The 24,219-nt window shown below is 43.7% G+C and overlaps 1 protein-coding gene across 4 annotated transcripts in view; it reads right to left on the bottom strand.

The window, feature by feature from the left end:
• The window catches only part of RREB1 (ras responsive element binding protein 1), a 133,508-nt gene that overhangs the window by 47,092 nt on the left and 62,197 nt on the right, over positions 1-24,219 (bottom strand). For all 4 annotated transcript variants that reach the window (XM_039254404.1, XM_039254401.1, XM_039254405.1 and 1 more), the window contains exons 3-6: positions 21,044-21,167; positions 20,214-20,426; positions 15,016-15,105; positions 13,581-13,744 (exon numbers count right to left, since the gene is read on the bottom strand). In XM_039254404.1, coding sequence (XP_039110335.1) covers positions 13,581-13,744; positions 15,016-15,105; positions 20,214-20,384 — 425 coding nt within the window. In that variant the 5' untranslated portion in view covers positions 20,385-20,426; positions 21,044-21,167. The remainder of the gene's footprint in view (positions 1-13,580; positions 13,745-15,015; positions 15,106-20,213; positions 20,427-21,043; positions 21,168-24,219) is intronic.

Below are 24,219 nucleotides of genomic sequence, written 5' to 3'. Positions count from 1 at the left end.
TTCTTAGGTGATGGAGCCCATCTGAAGTCGGCATTCCCGGAGCCCAGAGCCATTCCCTCTGAGGGAAGCAATCACCGTCGCCTCCATCCTCCCACATGCAGAGAACGCCTTTCCGCAGCAAAGGGCTAAAAAACCATAGTCAAGGCAATCCCCAATTCTGTCATGACAGACTTGAAACACAGTCACCCAGACCCTTTCCTTGCTTTAGCCCCAAAGGGAGTTAAGCTTTAGCTTTCTTTCTTAAAGGCAGCAGAACCTAGTTATTCACATCCTTTTTCTTTTGCAGAGGAGGAAGAGATGACTATCTCTGCAATGAGGTAGTGCCAACTCACTGTTTGCTACTCCTCAGCCTCTTCCAAAAGAGGAACAGGAAATGCTTAGGCTGGGCTGTTTGAGATGCCCCACCACATGCCAAAGAGGGAAATGGAAGGTGTGGGTGGTGGGTACAGGGAAGGGGCATGGTGAAAAGGAAAGTCACCCTCGCTCAGGGGACACCACAGTGCATTCTACAGGGGCTGGGGGAAACAGCGGAGAAGGAGAGGGGTACCAAGATGAGGTTGTGTCCCATGTGAGAGAGAGAAAAAAAAATGAACATAAATGAATCCAAAGAGAAAGATCACCCACAAAAACCAGCTAGGCAAGAGCCCCTTGTCCGTGACTGCAGAAGTTCACGGTCACCTTGCATCTCAAGTGGGATGAATGTGTAGACATGGGCCTCTGCTCACCAGAGGTGACACGGATAACTAAATGGTGTGCTGCGAGGGAGAGTGGCATGCTGCTCTATCGACAGAGGCCCAGACAGAGAAAGAGCCTGGGAAGGAAGGTCCGAGATTGGCTGACAATCTTAGCTGAATCTGTATCATTGCAGACCTCCATTTTCCCGCCTGTAAAATTACAACAGTCCTCTGGAACGAGCTGGGTTATATAAGCACGAAGAAGAATTAGGTGCTGACGTTACATGCCAATGCCTATTATGCAACCAAATCTCTGGTGTAAGGGAAATACAAAATCTCTCCCCACAGAAGACCAACAGGCTCTCCATCAACCTGAAGCCCTGAAAGTAGCAGAGGAGAAAGACCCTTTGGCACACTCATGCACACGCACACATGCCCAAGGGCGGGCGAGTCGGGATTCAGTGTGATGAATACCTATGCGAACATTTCTGTGCTGCTTATTCCCTTTTTAGTAGGGGTGTGTGTGTGTGTGGGGGGGAAACAGACAGAATTTGCTGCTAATCACCTTCCTTAACAAATCAGAAAACATTGACAGTGAGTGGGCACGTTTCGATGTTTGCTAGCACCAGCTTGTTCAGCCCAAACAGGTTGGACAGGTTGAATATTTAAACAAAGGCGGAAAAATGCAAGTTATAAAGCACAAGGCACAGGTTTAAGTTTGTGCTCTTACCGCTGGCAATCAGGCTCCCTCTTCTCCTCCCTTTGCTACTTTAATATTATAGAAATAAGTGGGGACACGCTCAATGGATCTGTTCCCCGTTGTCAGGGCATCAGTGGAGGGCAGGGTGGGAGGGAGCAGGGGGTGTGTGTCGAGGTCCAGAGCAGAGGACCGCCCTCTCTCCTCATCCTACCCCCAGCAAACACATACCTTACCTTCCATGACCTAATTCCTGCTCTCACAATTGCCAGGTTGTTCAAGTGTAGGCAAGCACAGATGCTCCAGAATTTGACGCCATTCACCAGTTTTACCTGGTGCAACTGAGCTTTCAAAATATTTCAACGAGATATGTCAAGAATACCGTGGTGCCTGCATGCAAGAGAAACTTCTTTTGTGTCTGTTCAAAGCTCCAAAACAAATACCACCTCTGCCAAAACAGAAGATAACCTGAATTATAAGCACTCGCATCCAGCCGGCCGAACGAAACTAAACTACTTATGAAGCAGATCTTAAATCTGAGAATAGTGATAGGATGAAAAAGGCTTTCACATCCCCACACATGGCAGAGTTTTACGAGCAAGCTCTCTTTGGTATAACTGAACTTGACCGGGTCCTTCTGGAAAAAATGCTGATTAAAAAGTGAGCACCAGCCACAAGTACATTTTTCAAATATTCTTTCAAAAAAATTAAGCTATGCTCATTGTTAAGGCGTATTAGAAAAAAAACAAACACAAAAGTAGAAGGGAAAATGTTCTAGAGAATGTCAGTCAAACATGAAACAGGCTTCACAAAAGACTGTCAATTGAAAGGGACTGACTCTCAGCTTTGCTATTTTCTTATGATTTTTATTATAATGGAGGGATAAAATTCTGTGACAGATCACTCTGACCTGTTCTTTTACTCATAGTGGTAATTTTCTGCTATTTGCAGATTTATAAAATATAAGGACTTTGAAAAGAACCACAGACTCTCATCAAATAGCATAAACAGAAATCCAAGCAAAAACCAGAAAGTATACCACAGAAAAAGCAATGCCCACCGCGCCCCCCCCAAGTGTTCAAATAATAACGAGGATTTACACAGTTCGGAAAACAAAATTCAGGCGTATGGCACACAGCTGCTCTACAAAATACCACTCTCAGACGGTCAGGTTCTTAGATCGCAGCTTATGGTACCCTCATGGTTGAAGGTCAAGGTCTCTTTTCCTGGTTTTGTAAACACACATGCTCATGGGCATGTGGAAGGAAGTGGGGGGGTGAAGTTTCCTAAGGGAGAAGGCAGGGAACCACAATTTGTCGAACACTTACGTGAGCCTGGGGCTTGGGTATATATCACTGCATTTATTCTCATCATAACAAACTCTGAGAGCAGAAAGTTGCCCCATTAAAGATGAAGAAAGGGAGGCTGTCTCTGCCATTCCAGAGTATCCTTTATCAGCACCAGCCAGAGAGGAAGGAAGAGCTCTCAGAGGACACACAGAGAGGCCGCCTTTACACAAACCACTACGGACACTAAAATAAAAGCTACAGGTTTCAATCCAGACAAGGAGATATAAAGAAAGGCTATAAAAGTGTTTAAATGTAATCAAACAATAAACTTACTTGGCGAAAGCTTAATAATGCTACCAGGGAAACTGGGAACTCGGACATTTTGCTGTGATACGCAGATTTGTGAATGTTCACTCTCAAGGGGAAAATTCTGGGCCTCTTAATGATGGAGGCTCTCAAAGAGAATGAAAAGCATATGAAGAGGCATGATCAGGGAATTGAGCATTACACTTCCACGATTTTTTTTCTAGTTAGAAAAAAGATTTAATAAGGCTTTCGAGACTACACCCAAAGTATGTCTATTTCCATAAACACAGTACCACACAGATGCAAACTGCCTCGATGTCCCATGAAACCACCAGATATTCACCGAAAACCACCAAACCTAAGTGTCCTATGTCCAGTCCAGTTCATACATTATCATTATGCTGACTGCGTACACACCATTAAAGTCTCCACAAACCCCTCAACTGTCTTTGTCAAGAGAGGCATGTGTGGTCACAGAACATCTGTCATCTAAGTGGAACTGCCTATGTTAAGATCTCTGAGCATCCCTGAAAGATACTCTCTTCTGATTTGTCTTTCCTCAAGAGAAAGATACTTAGTTGCAGACAATAGAAACATCATTGTATAATCATTTTTCCTTCTTTTTAATAGAAATATGTTTTTTAAACGTTCACATAGTCCTGGGTAGTAGACCCACGGATTTTTATCCTACAAATTATTTCTTCCCACGTCACGCGATATCTTCCTTCCTTCAAAGGGATCTGTCAGGGGAGTGTGTACCTGGTGATTAAGACTTGTTTCAAGATGGGACTAGCTGAGGCTCCGAGTGCCCACTTCCACTCTGGAAAAGCAGCCAGTCCCACAACTAGTTATAGGGTGTCCTCAGAAACTTGTTTTTACCATGAAAGAAGTTCACAGGGCCCTTCCTCTTGATGGGCTCTGAGGGTAAAGAAGCAACTGTCCCTTTCCAAGACACTGCCCTACCTCTGTTCCTTCTGTCCTTAAATGCTGGCCACCTGTTCAGATACCCAAGTTCAGTTGTGCATGCCAAGGGCTGGCTCCACCTAAGCATCCGAGTAGTGAGCTAAATTCAGAGCCTCCGCGGCCTCATTTGTCATGGAGCAGGGTCACATTTCTGTGCTGCGAACGTTTTCTTCCAGCATAATAGGAACACATAAGCCTCTGTTCCTGAAGACTGTCCATTATCCAGAGGCATTCTCAGGGTCTATGTCTCCTGCACTAAGCAACTGACAAAGTCATTCCCGTTGCAGCAGCAAAGAGAGCCCGTGCCCAAACGACTAGATGACACTCCAGGCATCTCCCTTCTTCCTCATCTTCACCCTTGCACTGACATGGCCGAAATGCGGACACATGCCTGCTCTTCGGAGAACGAACGGAGAAGCTAGTTAGGAAAGCCTGGTCCTGCCGGGGTGTCCGGCGTGTCTGTAACGTTAACACATACTCCCCAGCTCTCTTTATGGCTTCAAAGTCTCCACTTTGTGAAATGAGCAAAGTGGAAACCAATTTCCTATTTTCCCAAGGCAATTTCAGTCTGACAAAGGAAAAACACCCATTTTGGAGGTAGGATTTCTTCCCAAAGGTGATCCACTTCCATCTTCTCTTTTAAATATCATCATTTTATGCATAGCTCTGAAGTCCAGCGCTTTCTGGAAAGTTTTGCAAACTGCAAAGCTCCCTGCACTTTTTCCTACATCAAGCTCTCCTGGTGGGTGTGCTCTGGCTCAGTTTCCCAAGTTTGTTTTGGAAGACAAGTGCTGCTCAATCCAAATTTTCAACATGGGAGCAACTGATAAAGAGTTCGGGGAAGTTAAAAGTTGGAGCCACGGTGATGTTTCCGTGATGCATGTTTTGCACTTGATGCAGCTTATTATTCTGCTTAGGAACTAAACTGTGGTCAAAAGGGTTTGGGAGGAAGGATTTCCAAACCTCAAAAACACAAAAGTCCACAGACAGGGAAGCAGCAGCTTGAACAAGTGTACCCGATCTGGTAACAGATCGAGATGGTCTCTTGCTTCTGTGCTGAGGGTCCTCTCCTAAGACAAAGGAAATGCTACAAAATGACTAGTGGCCAAAGGAAATAGAGTGAGTTGCTTCATAACGTGGGTGGCGACAGAGTGCCTCAATGTCGGTTAAGAACAACATGAAATTGAAAAGGAGTAGTTCCTGGGGTCTGGGTTGCGAGATGTACCTCTGAGGACCTCTGAGCACTGCAGCAATGAGTATGGGGTGGAGCCCAAATCTGCCCCCTATGCCAGGCTGCTCAACACTAACCACTGCGAAGGCAAGGCTTATCTGGAAGAACGCACACAGAGACAGGCATCACCTGTGCACGTGCAGATGCCCTTCAGAGCAGGGGGCTGAGGGAAGGCGAGCTCTGCGTTCCTAAATGACACTGTGTGCCAGAATCGAGCCTTGGGGAAATGGATCTAGAAAGCCACACCACAGGGAGTCACGTCATAGCAGGGGTCCTACTGAATCTGTGCCCCTCAGGGGAGAAGCTGAAAATCAGAACCTGAAACTGACACAGAAAAGGAGGGCCTGGAACAGGTTATCAACAAGACAGAACGGGCCATGTGGGAGTGGTGCGTGCGCCTAGCGCTCAGGAGGAAATGCAGGCCAGGGGGTCAGGACCATTCAGCTAGGCATGGGCCCCAGAGCCTCACCGATGAGCTCCTGGCTTTCCCTGATTCCAGCCAGTGCCACAGACATGGGAAGCAGCAGTAACGGAAGGAAAATGAGAAAGAAGGAAAAAGAGAAAAAGAACTTCCGTCTTGATCATCAAACTCATAGTCGACTGGCTTCCTTCCATACTCTGACAATTGAGTGAGGGTGCAGCTCTCCAAAACTTGGGTTTTCACTGTTCTTTTAAATTCCTGCACACATACTTCCCAGGGCGGCTCTGGTCCCTGATTAATGAAACACAGGTATATGCTCGGGGAGACTATAGCTCACCATTTGAGTCTCAGGTTCTGGAACAGATCCCCTGGGACAAATAGGTGGAACTCCACTCTAACACATTTTTACGATTTTTTTCAAAAGCATGGTTTCACCAACAAATGAAGGTGGTGATTGTGACTGATTACTAAAAATGGAATGTTCTTTTAAGCCATTATTTGCAATTTTCAGCAGAAAAGGCAAAAATAAATGTGGTATGATAAACTCAAATATCCTAAATGTAAATTATAGATTTAGTGTAGCAAAAAGAAAACAAAATAAAAGCACCCTCTTCCTTTATTTTCTGGTATTGCAGGAATGCTTACTTGGCATACTATCTGTCCGTCAGTGGCAACAGGACAGCAATACTGGTGACCACTGATAAACATTATCCTAAGTGCTCCACGTGTATTAATTCAGGAATCCCCACAATGTAGCCATAACACTGGTACAGGTATCACTGCTTTCTATGGATGAAGTAACCGAGACACAGAGAGGTCAAACAATTTCTCCAGGGTCACACAGCTAGGAGTGGCACATGGCTTACAGACGATCACAAGCATGTTTTCAGCTCTAATAAAATAAACTCAGAAACACCCCCCACCTAGGACATTTCCATGATACACTGTTATCCTTTGGAATACTTTAATAGACATTACTGCATTTGAGCATAAGTCCTCAGTGAGGTCTTCCTATGCCATTTTGTTAACGTATAGACAAATTAAGAGATTCTTGAAGAGTTCTGCAGAATTAGGACTAGAACTTGGCTCACAACAATTAATCCTCTTCTCCCAATCAAGATGACTCATAACAAAATAAAATCAGTACAAAACCCAAAATAAACACAAACATCCCTAAAGCCTGCTGGGAAAAAACATTTATAAACAATAGTTTACAAACACACTGTTCACAAATAAGAAGTGAATCTTAGGATAATATCAAGGGCTGTGCTATGAAAAACTGAAGATCATTTCATGTATACCCAAACAAAAGACCACCATAAATTCCAATAAAAGGCTAATTCATGCTCACTAAATAAAGTGTTTTATGCTTTAACTTGGCCGAAATAGTTTCATGTTGAAAATACAGCTGACCTTTGAACAATGGGGATGTGAACTACATAGGTCCACTTATGTATAAATTTCTTTGATACATGAAGTACTGTAAATGTATTTTCCTTATGAATTTTAAACTGTGCTTTTATTTATTTTATTTGAGAGAGAGAGAGAGTGCACGAGCAGGGGAGGAGGCAGAGAGGGAGAGAGGATCTTAAGCAGACTCCATGCTCAGCGCAGAACCCAAAGCGGGGCTCAATCCCACCACCCTGGGATCATGACCTGAGCCAAAATCAGGAGTCAGATGCCCAAACGAGTGAGCCACCCAGGTGGGGCCCCTCCTTACAATTTTCTTAATCACATTTTCTTTTCTGTAGCTTACTTTGTTGTAAAAATATAGTATATAATACATACAACATACAAAATATGCTAATCAACATATATATTTATGTGCTCAGTGAGGCTTCCAGTAAACAGTAGGTTATCACTAGTTAAGTTTTGGGGGAGTCAAAAGAGTTATGTGATTTTCGACTGCTTGGCAGTTGGTGCCCCTAACCTCTGCATTGGTCAAGGGTCAACTGTAATGCTCTATGACAGCATGGAGTTGCTTTGGGGGCAGGGTGAAAGAGTGCTTTTTTTCTAATATACAAAATGATACGAATGCTATCATCAATTATTTCTCATAGTCGTTAAAAGCATGGCCACTAAGCCCACAGCCAACATTCAAATCTCGGCCTTGGCTGTTACTCTAATCCTGGGCAAGTTTCCTCGTGCAAAATGGGATAGTAATTTCCACAAACCTTACAGGTAGAGTGCATAAAAATAAATGGCGATCAACAAGGAAAGAGAAAATGTGAACAACGTATAAACGAGCTAGACCTAACAGTACCTCCAGAGAAAACATCAACCGACAGCAGAATGCACGTTCTTCTCAGCAGACACAGGCCACCCTCCAGGACAGACCGTATGCTAGGCCATAAAACGAGCCTCCAGAAATTTCAAAGGATTGAAATCATACAAAGCATGTTCTCTAACTACAATGGAATGAAATCAGAAATTAATAGCAGAAAGAAATTTGGGAATTTGCAAATATGCGGACGCTGAACAATATATTCCGAAATAACTAACGATCAGAAGAAATCACAAGGGCAATTAGAAAATACTTTGCAATGAATGAACAAGGAAATACAAGATACAAAAATGTATGGGTTCCAACTAAACAATGCCTAAAAGGAGATTATAGCTGTACAAGCCTGTGGTACAAAAGACGTTCTCAAATCAATACTCACCTTCTACCTTCGAATGCTAGAAAAAGAAGAGCTAGCTACCGTAAAGCACATAGATAGAGGGAAATAATGTACAGAGTGGGAAATTAATGAAATAGCAGAAAAGCAACAGATGATAAAACTATAAAACCAAAAACTGTTTCTCTGAACATCTCAAAATGACAAATTTTATTTTAGATTGACTAAGGAAAAAAATTAAAGAAGACTCAAGTGATTGGTATCAGGAATGAAGAGAGGGGACATTACGACTCAGGACAGAAAGGACTGTAAGGGTAAACTGAACAACTGTAAGCCAACCAGTAAGATAGTTTAGATAAAATGGCCAAATTCCTGGAATGGACACAAATGGCGGAAATGGACTCAAGAAGAAACAGAAATGTGAAACAGACCGATCACAAGTAAAGAGACTGAATTAGTAATTTAAAAACTTCTCAGAAAGAAAAGCCCAGGTAGTTTCAGTGGTGAGTCCTACCAAATTCTTAAAGAACAAACACCAACAAACTCTTCCAAAAAACAGAGGCAGATGCAACACTTCCCAACTCACTCTATAAGACTAGCAATAGTCCCCAGACCAGGACTCACAAGGAAACTACAGACCAGCATCTCTTAGGAATACAGGCAAATGTCTTTTAATAAAATACTAGCAAACCTTGCCCATCAACATATGAAAATGATTGTACCAAGTGGAATTCATGCCAGGAAAGAGGTTGGTTTAACATCCAAAAGAACACAAGAAAGGTCAAAAACAATTGGACCATCTCCATAAATGCAAAAAAAAAAAAAAAAAAAAAGAAAAAAAAAGAAAAGGAAAAAAAAAGGCATTTGACAAAATGCAACCCCCTTTCGTGATAAAAGCACTAAGTGGACTGGGACTAAATAGAACTTCCTGAAACTGATAAAGGGCATTTATGAAAAACCCATAATAAACATCATACTTAATGGAGAAAGACTGAATGCTTTCTCCCTGAGATCAGGAATAAGACCAGGGCGTCCGTTCTCTTCACTCCTATTTAACACTGTGCTGGAGGGGCCAACCGGGACTAGCAGGCAAGAAAAATAAGGCATCCGGATTCATTTCAAAGGAAGAAGCACACTGTCTCTGTTTGCAGATGACATGATGTCGTATACAGAAAATCGTAAGGAATCCACCAAACAACCGTTAGAATGACTAAACAAGATCAGCAAGGTTGCAGAAAACAAGAGCAGCACAAAATGTGAGTATTTTTATACACCAGCAATGAACAATCATGGCTCAGTTGGTTTGGCATCTGACTTCGGCTCAGGTCATGATCTCACACAGTTTGTGAGTTGGAGCCCCATGTCAGGCTCTGTGCTGACAGCTCAGAGCCTGGAGTCCGCTTCGGATTCTGTGTCTCCCTCTTTCTCTCTGCCCCTCCCCTGCTCGCACTCCATCTCTCTCTCTCTCCCAAATCAATAAACATCAAAAAAAATTTTTTTAAACCACAAAAAATAATTCTACTTCCAATACCATCAAGGAAAATAAGACATTTAGAAATAAATTAACAAAACTTAAATATAAAACTTGCACTTTGAAAACTACCTAAAACACAACTGAAAGAAATCCATTAACACAAAATAGACATAAATAGAAAATATCTCCATTCAAAGATTTAATACTGGTAACAGGACAATACCAAATTGATCTATGCACTTTATAACCCCTATGCCAGCTGCCTTTTGTGCAGAAGTTGACAAGCTGATCCTACAATTCATATGGAAATCTAAGCAACCCACAGTAGCCAAAACAATAGTGAAAAAAACCAAAGTTGGAGGATTCACATCTCCCAATTTCAAAACTTAGCCAAAATGTTGCAGTAATCAATACAGTGCTAGACCTTAGGGTAGTCAGGTAGATATACAGATCAATGAAACAGTACTGAGTAGAGAAAAAAAAAATTCCTTTCATCGATGGTCAACTGAATTTTGACAAGAGTGGCCAGACTGTTAAATGGAGGAAAGAAAAGTCTTTTCAACAAAGTGCCAAAGACTAGAGTTGGACCTGTTCCTTATACTATACCCAAATACTAACTCAAAACGGACCGTAGACTTAATGTAAGAACTACAATTATAAAACTCATGGGATTCCACTTCACACCTAATAGGATGGCTTTCATGAAAAAGATTGGCAGTAACAGGTGTTGGCAAAGACGTACAAAAGCTGGAACCCTCACACGCTGCTGGTGGGAATGTAAGACAACGCAGCCACTTTGGAAAAATAGTTTGGCAGGTCTTCAAAATGTTAAAACACGGAGTCACCACATGACCCAGCCATTCCACTCTGAAGTGTCTGCCCAACAGGAATGAAATCCATGTTCACACAAAAAGATTGGACAAGAAAGAATGTTCATGGGGGCATTATACATAATAGCCAACGAATGGAAATGACTCATATGTCCACCAATGGATGAAGAGATAAATAAAATATGGTAGATCCATACAGTGGACTATTATTCAACAATAAAAAAGAATGAGGTACAGATATGTGCTATAACAGATAAAAATCTTAAAAATATAATGGTAAGTGGAGAAATGAGTCACAAAAGGCCACGTTAGCATTTTTTTTTTTTTTAATTTCTGAGAGAGAGAGAGACAGCGTGAGTAGGGGAGGGTCAGAGAGAGAGGAATACAGAATTTTAAGCAGAAGGCCACATGTTAGAATACGCAAATCCAGAGACAAAAAATAGATCAGGATTTTCCTAGGGCTGGAGGGTGGGAAGTAATGAGAAGTGACTGCTGATGGGTTTGGGGTTTCTTTTCGGGGTGATGAAAATAGCCTATTATTGATTGTAGTGATAGCTGCGGAACTGTGTGTATATACTAAAACCAATTGAATTTTACACTTTAAATAGGTGAAATGTATGGCATATGAATTATATCTCATGCACTCAGTATACTGTACTTTTAGCTATGGTTATCTGTAAGATGCACAGTCTGATACATCACCATAGAAGGCAATAACTGTGCCCTTTACAGATGTGCTTGACATGTGCCATATTCCATCACAGATGCTGTCCCCAAATGGAAATTTTCCGAATCAGAAGTGACTGGGCCCAAGACAAGAGATGTCTCATGGAGGATCATAAACAGTGAGTGCTCAGGGCCAGAGCAGCCTCCAGGAGAGCAATTCTCACTGATGCACCCCACTGCCTTCTCCATGGGAGGGTCCACTGGGCATGCGTCTCAGGAAGAGGAAGCAGGGAAACCACCCAAGAAGGAAACAGGCAATACCCAGGAACAGATTTTGAGAGGGCAAATATGTGAGGGACAAAGGACTCTGGGGGGAGGGGAGTGGAATAGAAGGACCAGGCAAAACAAAATGGCAAAAGAAGGTAAACTGATACTGATGGGCTGATCATGGTGGTAAAAAAGCAAAAAAGCTAAGATGTAAAACAGGATATTAAAAAATGGTGATGGTATTTATTCACTTCCTTCTCTATGCCCCAAAACACTCCCAGGAGGAGATGAGGGGCCAAGAGGCTTGAAAATTTAAAAAAAAATTTTTTAATGTTTTATTTATTTCTGAGAGAGAGAGAGACAGACAGACAGACAGACAGACAGACATAGCATGAACAGGGGAGGGGCAGACAGAGAGGGAGACACAGAATCTGAAATAGGCTCCAGGGTCTGAGCTGGGTGTCAGCACAGAGCCCAACGCGGGGCTCGAACCCACGAACCGTGAGATCATAACCTGAGCCAAAGTCAGATGCTTAACTGACTGAGCCACCCATGTGCCCCCTAAGAGCCTTGACATTTATATGGAAAGAAAAAAAGTAAAATACTTTGTAAAAATTCTTTACAATATTGATACCTTTTATAAAGTCCCACTATACACCTTCCTTCCAGTCCAGACTGAGAAATCCACAGGCTTTAGATTACTGCAGGATTACTTAGAAATGCAAATAGTAATGACAGATAACATTTACTGAGTGCTTGCTGTGTGCCTTGACTGAGTGCAAAACTCATGATCTCCTTCCTCACCCTCACCCTATTCCAGTGAAGTGGTGGATGCTGTTAAAAGTCTCATTTCAGTGAGGAGGAAAATGAAGTACAAAGGTTAAGTAATTTGCTCAAGAACAGAAAACTTACAAGTGGCAGAGTGAAGATTTGACAGCAGGTGCCTAATTCCAAAAGCCAGAGATCTGTCACTATACCAGTATGTTCCAAGTACACCATCAGTGGTTCATAAAATGGTTTTAGATAGAATAAACTGGCCCATTTCCTTTCAGTATTGCTATATAATAAAGTATCATTTTCACAGTAACACTGTAAAGTGTTCTTTGGAAATAAATGTGTTAAAAAGGGGGAGGAGTGTGGTTAGTCAATTTTTTCAAAGGAGATCAGCATGATGCCTGGAAAGGATTATAGAAAAGTAAGAATAGTCTGGTTTTTCTGAGAAGGTGACATTTTTTGAGTCCCTTTAAAAACCTTTCCTAGAGTTTTGATGTTCCTAAGATGTTTGTGTAAAACACGAGCACTTAAGGGGTGCCTGGCTCATCAGTTAAGTGTCTGAGTCTTGATTTCATCTCAGGTCGTGATCTCACGGTTCAGGGGTTCGAGCCCCGCATCAGGCTTGGTACTGACAGGGCAGAGCCTGCTGGGGATTCTCTCTCTCTCTCTCTCTCTCTCTCTCTCTCTGCTCCTCTCCCCTGCTCACACTCTCTCTCTCAAAATAAATGAACATTAAAAAAAAACAAAACAATGAGCATTTAAAAAAAAAAGTCTTTTTGTTCTAACATCTCAAACCATATGTAATCATTCCATAAAGTATATTTTCTATTGGTTTTGTCGCACACAATTTTAATACGCCCACCATGGGGCTCTCTCCCACTTCTGAGTGAGCTGTTTTCTCCTTCAGGAAATAAATTCCTAACATTTATCAGATCTTGTTCTTCATTTTATCCTATCTTATCCTGAAGTTCCAAGATCAGGCCATCTCACTATTCAAAGGCCCCAGAAATTTTTCGCAAGGAAAAGAGCTGCAGGGAATCTGGGAGGCATATGCAAATAGTTTTTTAAAAGGCAAGGGTTACTGTGCTACTCCTTGTGGGCTCCTCAATATCTGATAAGCTGCCCACCTCTGGCACCCAAACAAAGCAACTCCAATTGGCAGAAGGGGAAGGACTCTTGTGTTTCATCCTAAAGATCCCCAAAGGCCAAAGGCCTCGCCCAGGTACTGTTTCCCACAGCCAGACACATCCCATACACGGGAGAGAGGGCGCAGTGCACAGATTCCAAGAGCTCAGAGGCAGGTCCCCTGATGGCTCAAAGGCCACTTGACTTTCTGTCGATCTCCAGAGTCAGAGGCCTCCCTCACCCACCTGTGCATGTTCCCGTTGGTGGTAAAAGACTGGCCACACACAGTGCACTTGTAGGGCCTCTCGCCAGAGTGCACCAGCATGTGGCGGTCCAGGGAGCTGGCCGAGCTCAGCGACTTCCCACAGATGCTGCACGAATGGTCTGCCCCTCCAGTGTCCGTGTTATGCTGGGGAGAGCAATCATCACAGGTCACTTGAGAAGATGGGTGGGTCAAAGCTTGGCAATTATGAAATGCAAATTCAGAGCTTTATATAAAAAAGAAAAAAAACCCAAATAGTAAAGCTTTTCTGATTTTTTTTTTTTGGTTTCATTTTAAGTATCTTCCCAAATGTCAACATCTACTAGGCACACAGGCAAATAACTATCCTGTGTGACCTTCTTCCACTTTCGTGTTCCAGTTTTGAAAAAACACTTCTGCAAGGCCCAGAGATGGGTGGCGTCTCTGTAGGCCTTTCTTGGGGACACACAGAGACGGACTGACCACATATATTAACATGAGCAGGAGGGCTCTCAACTAAGAAGCTAACTTGAAATACGCTCTTCACATTAAGGCAATGTCCATTCTTTAAGTTCGCTGACTCAGTCTCGTTGTCAGGGAAAGAGAACTGAAAACTGCACGGTTTAGAGTTTGGGCCTCTGAAATATGTTAAGAAGGACATTTCTCTCCAAACCTATGTTACTAAATGGCATTATTCCTCAGTACCATGTTATGATTTTAATATTGTCAATCCTTCTCACTCATATGTGGAATTTAAGGGAAAAAAACAAATGAGCAAGGGAAAAAGAGAGACACACAGATGGACAAACCAAGAAACAGACTTAATTCTAGAGACTCTTACTCCACTCCAGAGGGGAGGTGGGTGACGGATGGGGGAAAGAGATGATGGGGATTACAGAGTGCCCTTGTCATGATGAAAAAAACACAAAGTAAAATGAAAAAAAATTATCCACTCCCACTCCAAAAATACGTATATGATTAATCCATCTTTGTTCTAGATTCATCCACATTCCGTCATCAATCACATCAGGCAAGAGAGAAGGCTAAATGTCATAATATAGAAGCCAAAAGAAATGCCAAACCAGTAAGTTTCCTGCCGTGTGAGAAGTTCACAGCAGAAGGCTAGGGATCTATCTCTACAATCTCACTGTGCTATGAGGAGGTTTGGTTCAAACCAATGAGTCACATATGATGAAAGGTCTTCTGTTCGATGTGGTCATTTTAGCTAGATGTTTGCTAACTTCTGAAAAGGTATTCTGTGTTGACCCAGGATTTTGTCACAGTAGCACAGACCCACAAAACTTATTTCATAACCACCCCTCAAGATTATTAAAACATTAAGTCTAAATTAAGTGCAGCCACAATGCATCTGCTAAGGCCAAACTGCCCTCTCTTAACGAAGAAGGATTTCCAACAGAAGTATGAAATCGGCAGCAAACCTGACGGATGTGCATAGTTAGCTGATGCTGTGTAGTGCAAATCTTTTCACACAAGGGACAGTTATAGGAAGACTTCTCCTCTTTCGTTTCCTGCAAAGACATAATACAAGGGAAAATCAAGTTCAACTCACACATTAGGCCAGTGCCTCTTGTTCTGTTGTGAGCACCTGTGTCTCAAAGAGCTGTAGCAATAAATCAGCAAAGAGCATGGGCTCTGGAGCCTGTCCGGGTATGAGCTTGGGTAAGTCATGGTCCTGTCTGCCCTCGGTTTCCTCATGTATAAAATGGGAACAAATAATAGCACTTCCCAGATCGCACTGTGATAAGGATTCAATCAATGAGCACAATCACGCTAAGCACTGGAATAGTGCCTGGTGCAGGCTAAGTGCTCCACAAATATCAGTGTTCTTATTAAACACCATTTAATTAATAACCATCAATGCTGACAAAACCTCAAGGATCAAGGGAAGAGGTAGAAATGGAACAGATCTCTCCCCAAGCCTCACCTACATGGCTCCAGTCACTACGGTCTGCCTGGTCAGGAGGGCCCCAAGCACACAGGAGAGTGAAGTTCTCCTCACAAAACCCTGCCCCCCCCCCCCCAACAGGGCAAGGCTTCCATGCCCAGCTGTGAGCCCCACAGGCATCCACGTGGCCTTACTTGCTGCTTGCATCTGCTTGACGCCGCTCATCAATAAGAATGCTGCCCTTTTCCAAAGTGTGATAGGGGAGGACACTTGGGCTGAAGCCTTCCACAGAGGGTGACAAAAGAACCAGATCACTACTTGAGGAGGTGGCTCATTTTATGTTCCCTCAACACACCTGGGACAGGCTTCCTTCAAGCAATAGAGTTTTACCTTCCTACAGAAAAGGATGAGCTCCCTCACTAGCCATGTGTCATGGCTCCTCCCTTCAAATAACTTTTGGGGAGCTTCCCTGGACATGCCTCCTCACCCACACGGTCCCCAAGCACCCCGGTGTCTGCCCTCATCTCCAAAACCAACAGGATCAAGGCATGGACACCTCGCCCAGAAATTTGAAATGGAGAGGCTTAGAGACTGAGTGGGTTTCCCACTGATCAGCACTCACCTGGGGAGCTTTCTGAATGACAGTTCTAGACCACACCCTAACTGAATTAGAATTGGGGGGTGTACCCCAGAAGTCTGCTTGTTTCCCAAGCTCCCCAGGAGTTGTTCATATGCACCCAGGTTTGGGGGTGACTAAGTTACTACCGCAACTGATCACAAACACCTGAATTCAAAGTTCAAGTAGCCCTGGGGCGGGGCTGAGCACCGCAGCAAGCGCAAGCCACGAGAATGTAGCTGGGGAGGACTTGGGTGCTCATGGAAGTGGGAGACCAGGGAGCCAAGACAGGTGACGGCACCATCTGTCAGGCTGGACCCTCAGACTTCTTTCAACAGACCTCTTTTTACTTGTACTCATCTGAATGAGTTTCTGTTCTTTGCAAATAATACCCATTCTTGGGCACTTACTATGTTCTATGTGCTAAACTCTACATATAGAAATGTCACAACCATGGTTATAGATCCCATTTTCTGGATGAGGAAACTGAGGTACAGAGAGGTAAGTAATCTATCCCAAACGAGGAAACCATTAAGTAGGAGACCCAGGATTGAAACTCAGGCCAGCTGCTCTGACAGCCCATGCCCTAAACCACATGCTACAGAAGTCTGATCAAAAAAAGGATTAACCCCAAGGCACAGAAAGGAAACACCCTTGTGGTTGGCTCATGAGAGATGATGAAAATAAAAGTCACTCTGAGGACTTTAAAAACAAATGGCACCATAAACCAGATGGGGTGGAGCGAATGCATGAGGATGTCCAGAATGTAATTGCCCACAGTACCTCTGTCTCCTCTTCAAAGACTAACAGGCCTCATTTTAAGGGACACAAATGCTTTTCTAATCTGCGGCACTGGGTCTGAGAATTCGGTACACTACACAATTTTTCACTCTCAAGCCTTTTTTTTTTTTTAAGTTTATTTATTTGAGGGAGGGAGTTTGAGCAGGGGAGGGGCAGAGCGAGAGAGAGACAGAGGATCCAAAGCAGGCTCTGTGCTGACAGCAGAGAGCCTGATGTGGGGCTCGAACTCATGAACTGTGGGATGATGACTTGAGCTGAGATCAAGTCAGACACTCAATTGACTGAGCCACCCAGGAGCCCCTCAGTCTCAAATTAAAAAAAAAAAAAAATTACAGATATGAAGTCTAAGGAAGATGATTAACCCACAGATAGTTACAAAAAAACCTCCCAGTCTCCCAGTCTCCCCACCATCCTCCCAGAGGTGTGAGCAGGGAAGGGTGTCACTCCTTCTCGGCTCATCCAGACTCTAGTCAGAATGGAGCTGGCCGAGAACCACCAAAGAGAAACAACAAAAACAAAAGCATTCACAACAAAATAAAAGCACTCGCTATAATAATGAGGGAGGGCTCAGAGCTGGACCAAAACTCAGTCCCTGGGGTATTTTTGTTAGAGAATAATATATATTTTTTAAAAAATTTTTAATAGATTCATCAGTAAGATGTCAATAAATGGGGGGAGAGGGGGCATCTGGCGGCTTAGTTCAATGTCTGACTCTTGATTTTGGCTCAGGTCGTGATCCCAGGGTCATGGGATGGAGCCCCATATTGGGCTCTGCATGGAGTGTGGAGCCTGCTTAGAATTCTCTCTCTCTCTCGCTCTCTCGCTCTCTCTCTCTCTCTCTCTCGCTCTGTCTCCCTCCCCCCCCCACTCATGTGCTCTTTCTATCTCTCTAAAAAAAACAAAAGAAAGAAAAAGAAAAAAGGGAATAAATGTTAAAAAGCCATGTGTCCGTGAGGGTAGCCTCCTGAAGCAGCACATTTAAAAAAGCCATCCATGTGTGCGTCTGGAGGGAGATACTGGACATACTGAGTAGGTCCTTGGAGTCTCTGGCATGGAGTCCTGGGTTTATCATGAACCGAAACCTGAACCTTCTGTGAGGTGGGCAGTTGCATGTCGCAGACTCCCATGCAGGTCTACAGAATCCACAATGGTCTGGGAGAAGGAAACCTCTGGACTCAGATTTAATTTTTACAAACAAACCTAAACAGTAAAGAGAGCGGCCCTGCTGTGAACCCAGTCACTGCGGCTGTGCTGGTAGAAGGAGCAGACTTCCTGAGCTGACAGATAAAATTAGCAGCTAATGTGATAACTAACCCTTCCATAATGAAACAATCTGGCACCCGTGTCAGCGTGCGGCTGTGGCTAATCTGTCCTGGAACTCGGTGCTAGCGCTGATGGGCCTTCTCCCCAGGCTTCTGCTCTCGGCCTTTCCCACCCGCTCACAGGTAAGGATGGTGCATGCTCTCTCTCCAGCTGTGCTCTCGTGGTTTTTTTTTTTTTTTTTAGTAGTTTATTTATTTTTGAGACAGAGAGACAGAGTATGAGTGGAGGGAGGGGGCAGAGAAAGAGGGAGACACAGAATCCGAAACAGGCTCAGAGCCTGATGCGGGGCTCGAACCCACGAACCATGAGATCTGACCTGAGCCGAAGTTGGATGCTTAACTGACTGAGCCACCCAGGCGCCCCTGTGCTCTAGTGTTTTTAATGCATCGTCTTTCCACGTTACCTCTGGGCCGGAGGTTACCTCCCCTGCAAACACTGAGCCCGTGCCCTGAGGAGCCCCGGAGGGCACAGAAGGTAGAGGAAAACTGGGCAGGGACCAGAACCTGGACTACGGTCAATCTACCTGTGCTGGGGAAATCCCGGGCTTGTCCCTACCCATGGCACTTTCTACTGGCAGAACATAAGGATGAGGAGACAGTGACTGTGTACCTTGTTCATCCCCCAATGCTTGCCACCTGCAGCACCTGGCTGGAAGTGTATATTGTGAAATGGGTAGATGGATGGAGAGATGGACGGATAAATGGATGGATAGTCACATGAGAGTGGAAATAAACCTTTTCTTCCCAGAGCTAGCGCTCCGTCTCGACTCAGGCTACAGTCATACAGGCTGAGTATTTTCTCAGGTACCCATAGGAAGAGAGGCAGGCAGAGACAAGGGAAAAAAGAGAGAAAAAGGTGTCAATGCTCCAACCCTCTGAACATCACTGAACCCTGCTTCAGCTGTGAGGAAGATAGGAGCAAACGGACCATTCTCCTACGCTGCTGGAGGGGGTTTTAGGCTCGTATGACTTTTCCTGGAGGACAAGTGGTAGCCAAAGCCTTAATTAACATACTTCTGAGAATTTACAGAAAACCATCATGGATGGCGCTCAGACAATTCTGTATAAGGACAGTCACTGGAGGATCATTAATAAAAAGGAAAATGAATTTACAGAAGCCCAAGAGGTTTACTTTCCAGTCCATCCCTAGCCTTGAGACTGACTCAGAAGACTGTCTTTTCCCCCTGAGGATTTGGTATAAATCCATTAAGTAAGTTAAACCAAAAATTAAACATGGAGTCATCAGCTCAGATTACATGGATTCAAAGAAATGAGCACTGCTCACCCAGGCTCCCTGAGTTTCTGTGAACAGGCTGCTACCAGAAGAGTGACAACTTTTTTCAAGTGCCCCATTTGTACGTTAATTAGAAGATCCCTCTTATTTCCCAGTGGAGGAACCTCGGACTTCTAAGATCATTAATTAACCCTTCCAATCCTGGCTCACCCCCTTAATTCTTTCCCACTCCTCCTGATTCTATGCCCACTAAAAATTCAAGAGGACTAAATCACTTCACAAGTGGCATTCTCTGGAGCCAAACTCTGTGCTTCATCAAAGATGGAAAGCTGAATGAGAGATCCAGCAAAACCAATACTTATTTGCTGCCTGATGTGAAGACACTTAAAAAAAAAAAAATCAAGGCAGCGTCTTCGAAAACTCAATTAACCAGCTGTGTGAGTAAGGAAATGAATCACATCACAGTAGAGGAATAGGTCAAATTCTTTGCCTTGGCTGTCACGTGAAGACAGTTTGCAAACAAATCAAATCAAAGGGCAGAGAATAAGGATTCCACCAATATGGACACCACAGCAGAGAAAACTTCCTCCATGAAAGGAAACTGACATAAGCCCTGAACAGTTCACTCTTGAAGCCTCTCAGTACATCCATGTCCAAGGTTTTAGTTTAGAAAGTTGGGGCTCAAGGGACCAAACTTCTCCCAATGTTCTCACAGACCGAAGCCACCAGATGTCACCAGCTAGCACACAGGCACTTACCTGGTTCCTTCTGCCAATCCGATTTGGTCCTGGAGGCTTCGTAGGGGACTTGGTGCTCTGGGGGCTCCCGCCATTCTCGGCAACCTTCCCTACACTCATTACCGCTGACATCATGGTGTTGACGGAAGACAAGTCTGAACCTTCCAAGCCAATGGGCGAACTTGACGTCATTGGGTCAAGGGTTTAAGCTTCTAAGAAGCTTCTGCCATAGAACTGAAAATCGGAAATTGCTGCTGTGATCACTGTGGTTTAGCCTCTGTCAGAGCCAGGTGGCACTGGCCATGGTTACTGTAACCGTAAGTCAGGTCAAAACACCTAAGACTGGCCGCCCCCCGCCCCCCCCGCCCCTTCAGTTCAAGCTGACACTCGTGCCCATAATGACTTGAAGCTTTCATCTAAATGAAACACTGTCATACCAAAGGCTGACTGATAACCTCGCTTCCTTTCTATGCATCTGTACTGACACAACCCCCAAAACTAGCAGGGGCAGATCTCTCAGCCTTTCCCAATCTTTCATTAGGTAGCCCAGGGAGCTGACATCTGGCCAGCACCCTCCTAAGAACCTAACTCATTTACTACTACAGGAATGCTGTAGACTTAACAACTTATGATGGGAATGTTCAGGTCTCATTTCACTCCCCTGCTGCAATACAGTGCTCTTAACGGGGAGCCCAAACTGTACAAGACAATGGAGAAGCCGATCCTCTCAGAATTATAACCAAACTTCAAATCAACATAAAAAGGACCAATCCTTAAAATATACAAGTGGGTAATGTACCTATACCCCAGAAAATGGACAGAAGGAAAACCCAGCCCCCACTGCCAATTACCTCCATTTTCTGCCCCAATTGATATACTATAAGGTTCTCCCTTGCTATAGCTATCATCCACGTGGAGTAGGAAATGAGTCTGCGTTCACTTCTTTGTTTTCTTCTCTTGTATCACTTGTTGACACTGGAAGGGAAACAAAGGCAAAAAGATTTCAGTGAATGCCTTTTCACTTAGGAAAGAAAAAACTGAAGCCATTTACTTGGTGTAATCTTTAGGCCACTATGTTCACGAGAATACAGGGAGAACAAAAGAGAGGCGATTTTAAGTCATGTCTTGACTTCCAAAACCACATTCTGTGGTTGTTTTTCAACCTTAACTGATGTTCCCTACAGTGCTGTCACCGTCACTCCCAACAGCCAAAACGATTTTGTGGTATTTTACTTTCTGGAGCTTCTAACTACACACACGCGCGCGCACACACACACTGAATTTCCCTCCATGCTCTATGCCAGTCCCCCACAAATGTTCAGATTCCTATGTGACCTCCCCTCCCACCTCAACCTAAAAGTGACTGAAGATAAGGCAGGAAAGGAATTCACGAGAGGCTCACTGTCTAGTTATTAGAAGATATAGTAGGAGGTCAGGCCTCAAAGAAAGCTGGGAGTAGGAATGGCATGACCAACCGGAACACCCTCCACATCTCATGGCCATTGCAAAATTTACTTCTGCAGCCTTTTCCAGTTATCTTCCTTGAGAAGTGTCGGCTAGTTATATGCCTTACTGTGCATGGCTGCAGATATGGCCCAAAATTAAGTCTGCAGGTAAGTTACTTCCCTCATTTTATCTGGGAAGATATTCTAAAGCCAAAGCCTTGCAGGTAAGCCTCATATCCTATACTGACCTTTATTAAGTGTGCCCTTACATCCTACATGTCCTCCACTGGACTTGTAGTCAAAGATCAAGCTCATTATCTCGGCAGCTGACTGAATGCTCAGGAACACCACCAGAGAGATCATGATTTCTTGTGGTTTCCTCCTCCAACTTTAGGGGATGTGACCTAGGATATGACAAATGGTAACACCCAGAACTACAAATGTGTCCAGCAGCAGAGCAGGAAGGGCCTGGGGACATACCTTTATTAAGCCATGTTGTCATGAGCTCAGAAGTCTCAAGCTAAAATCTTACCAGAAGAGCCAAAAAGAATCTCAGGAGTGGTACTTCTCTGGCCAAGAGACAAAACGTGCCTTCCTTGTGGACATTTTAGAGAAATGGACTTCATGGGTTTCCAAATGGAAACGAAAAGGACTAACTGCAAAAACATGCAACTCAAGACAATGGATCTCACCTCGCCCCGTACGTCCTTCCCTTATTTATATAGAGAGAGAGCTCTGTCCAAAGTTAAAGAAAAAGCCAAACTGCTGTCTTTCTGTGAAGTTTCGCCATGCCAGACCATTCAAAACTGTGCTTCAAACTTCCTGTTTTAACGGTCTTTGAAAATTTGGGAGATTTCTCTCTCCAAGAAACAACGAGACACAAGCACACACACGTTAGTGTGCAGACACACAGATGCACACCTGCATCTCTAAAAGTACCATCGGTTCCCCACAGGTGCAATCAATCAGCAGACAATCATCTGCTTGATTCAAATAAATGGATACCTTCGATACTAAAACCCCCCTCCTGCCCAGTTGTAATATACAGTAAATCATAAAATAACTGGCCAGAAACTTTCTTTTTTGTAATTATGTCATGTCAGTAAGAAGAAAGCTAACCTTTCTACTGATTCATAGGAGGAGTTGAGAAGATAATCTTGCTTCTGGCCTACTACTAGGAGAAAAGGAAAATGTGGCAGAGTTTACTGAAATCTGGATACAGGTTAGAGTAAACACCTCTAGTACTAAATGTAACATTTTATAAATTGTGAAAATTACATTCAATTCTTTCGTTGAGAAGATGGAGAAGAAAAAGAACAGAAGTAACAAAAATACATTTGTGTTACAGAGTCAGATTACTAGGAATAATTTTTGTTACAGTCATTATAACATCCAAATACATTCTTGTGTATTATATCTAAGTGTCTTAAATATCCAACACCTAGCTATAGTCACAACAGCTAAACAACATAAGGGCTGAACATTGCAAGGGCTTACTCCAGTTGGAAAAGAAGAAAAGCCATGTAAACTTGTTATTTCCCATTTTGACTGGGCAGGAAGACATTTGCTACATTTATTTCCTCTTCTTGGATGAAGTGTAAAGCGTGACGCTACCCACTGATAACACCAAGATCACCTACGTTTACCTCCTTTACCCGGTTTAATATAAGTAGCAATATATAGATATTTTTAAATAAATTTTTTAAAGTTTTTTATTTTGAGAGAGAGAGAGAGAGAGAGAGAGAGACAGACAGTATGAGCAGGGGAAGGGCAGAGAGAGAAAGTATTCCATGTGGATTCCCCACCATCAGCGCAGAGCCCGACACGGGGCTCAAACCCATGAACTATGAGATCGCGACCTGAGCTGAAAGCAAGAGTCGGATGCTCAACTGACTGAGCCACCCAGGTGCCCCTGCGACATTATTTTTTTAAGAGAGACTCTTCTCATCTCCATCTGGAAAGTGTAATTAACAAAAGGAACCTGCCAACTACACTGTTTGAAAAGAAGAGCACAGTCCTTAGACTCATCCCTCAAATGCAGTTTCAGGAGCAACGCAAACCAGCCCCACGGACCTAGGTTTATTAATCCAGTGTGCTCTGGTGTCTTATACTTGAGTTCTCCCTTTGGGAGGATGCAGCAGGGAAGAAGGGAAAGGTCCTGGTCAATTATAAGGTAGCTCATTGTTCCAGGTTACGGGGGAAAAAAATCCACCTTAGCATTAAGGCACATCTAGGTGCTAATTTAACCAGAGGCCAATCTGCCAGGATTATTAGTCATTTCTACCTACCTACACTTGACGTTGGGCTATACTGGGGTAATAACCCAAACTAACAAACCTACTAAACCTTCTGAGATTTGTGGGTTTTTTTGTTTTTTTAAAATTTTTTTTTTATGTTTTATTTATTTCTAGGAGAGAGAGAGAGAGAGATAGCGTGAGCAGGGGAGGGTCAGAGAGAGAGGGAGTCACAGACTGAAACAGGCTCCAGGCTCTGAGCTGGCAGTCAGCACAGAGCCCGACGCGGGGCTCGAACCCACGAACCGCGAGATCATGACCTAAGCGAAAGTCGGACGCTTAACCGAC

The sequence above is a fragment of the Hyaena hyaena genome, unplaced genomic scaffold (genome assembly GCF_003009895.1).
Source record: "Hyaena hyaena isolate Hyena2069 unplaced genomic scaffold, ASM300989v1 scaffold_481, whole genome shotgun sequence".
NCBI classification, from domain to species: Eukaryota; Metazoa; Chordata; class Mammalia; order Carnivora; family Hyaenidae; genus Hyaena; species Hyaena hyaena.
Note: the sequence above shows the minus strand (reverse complement) of the source record. Positions and strands in the feature narration are given on the sequence as shown.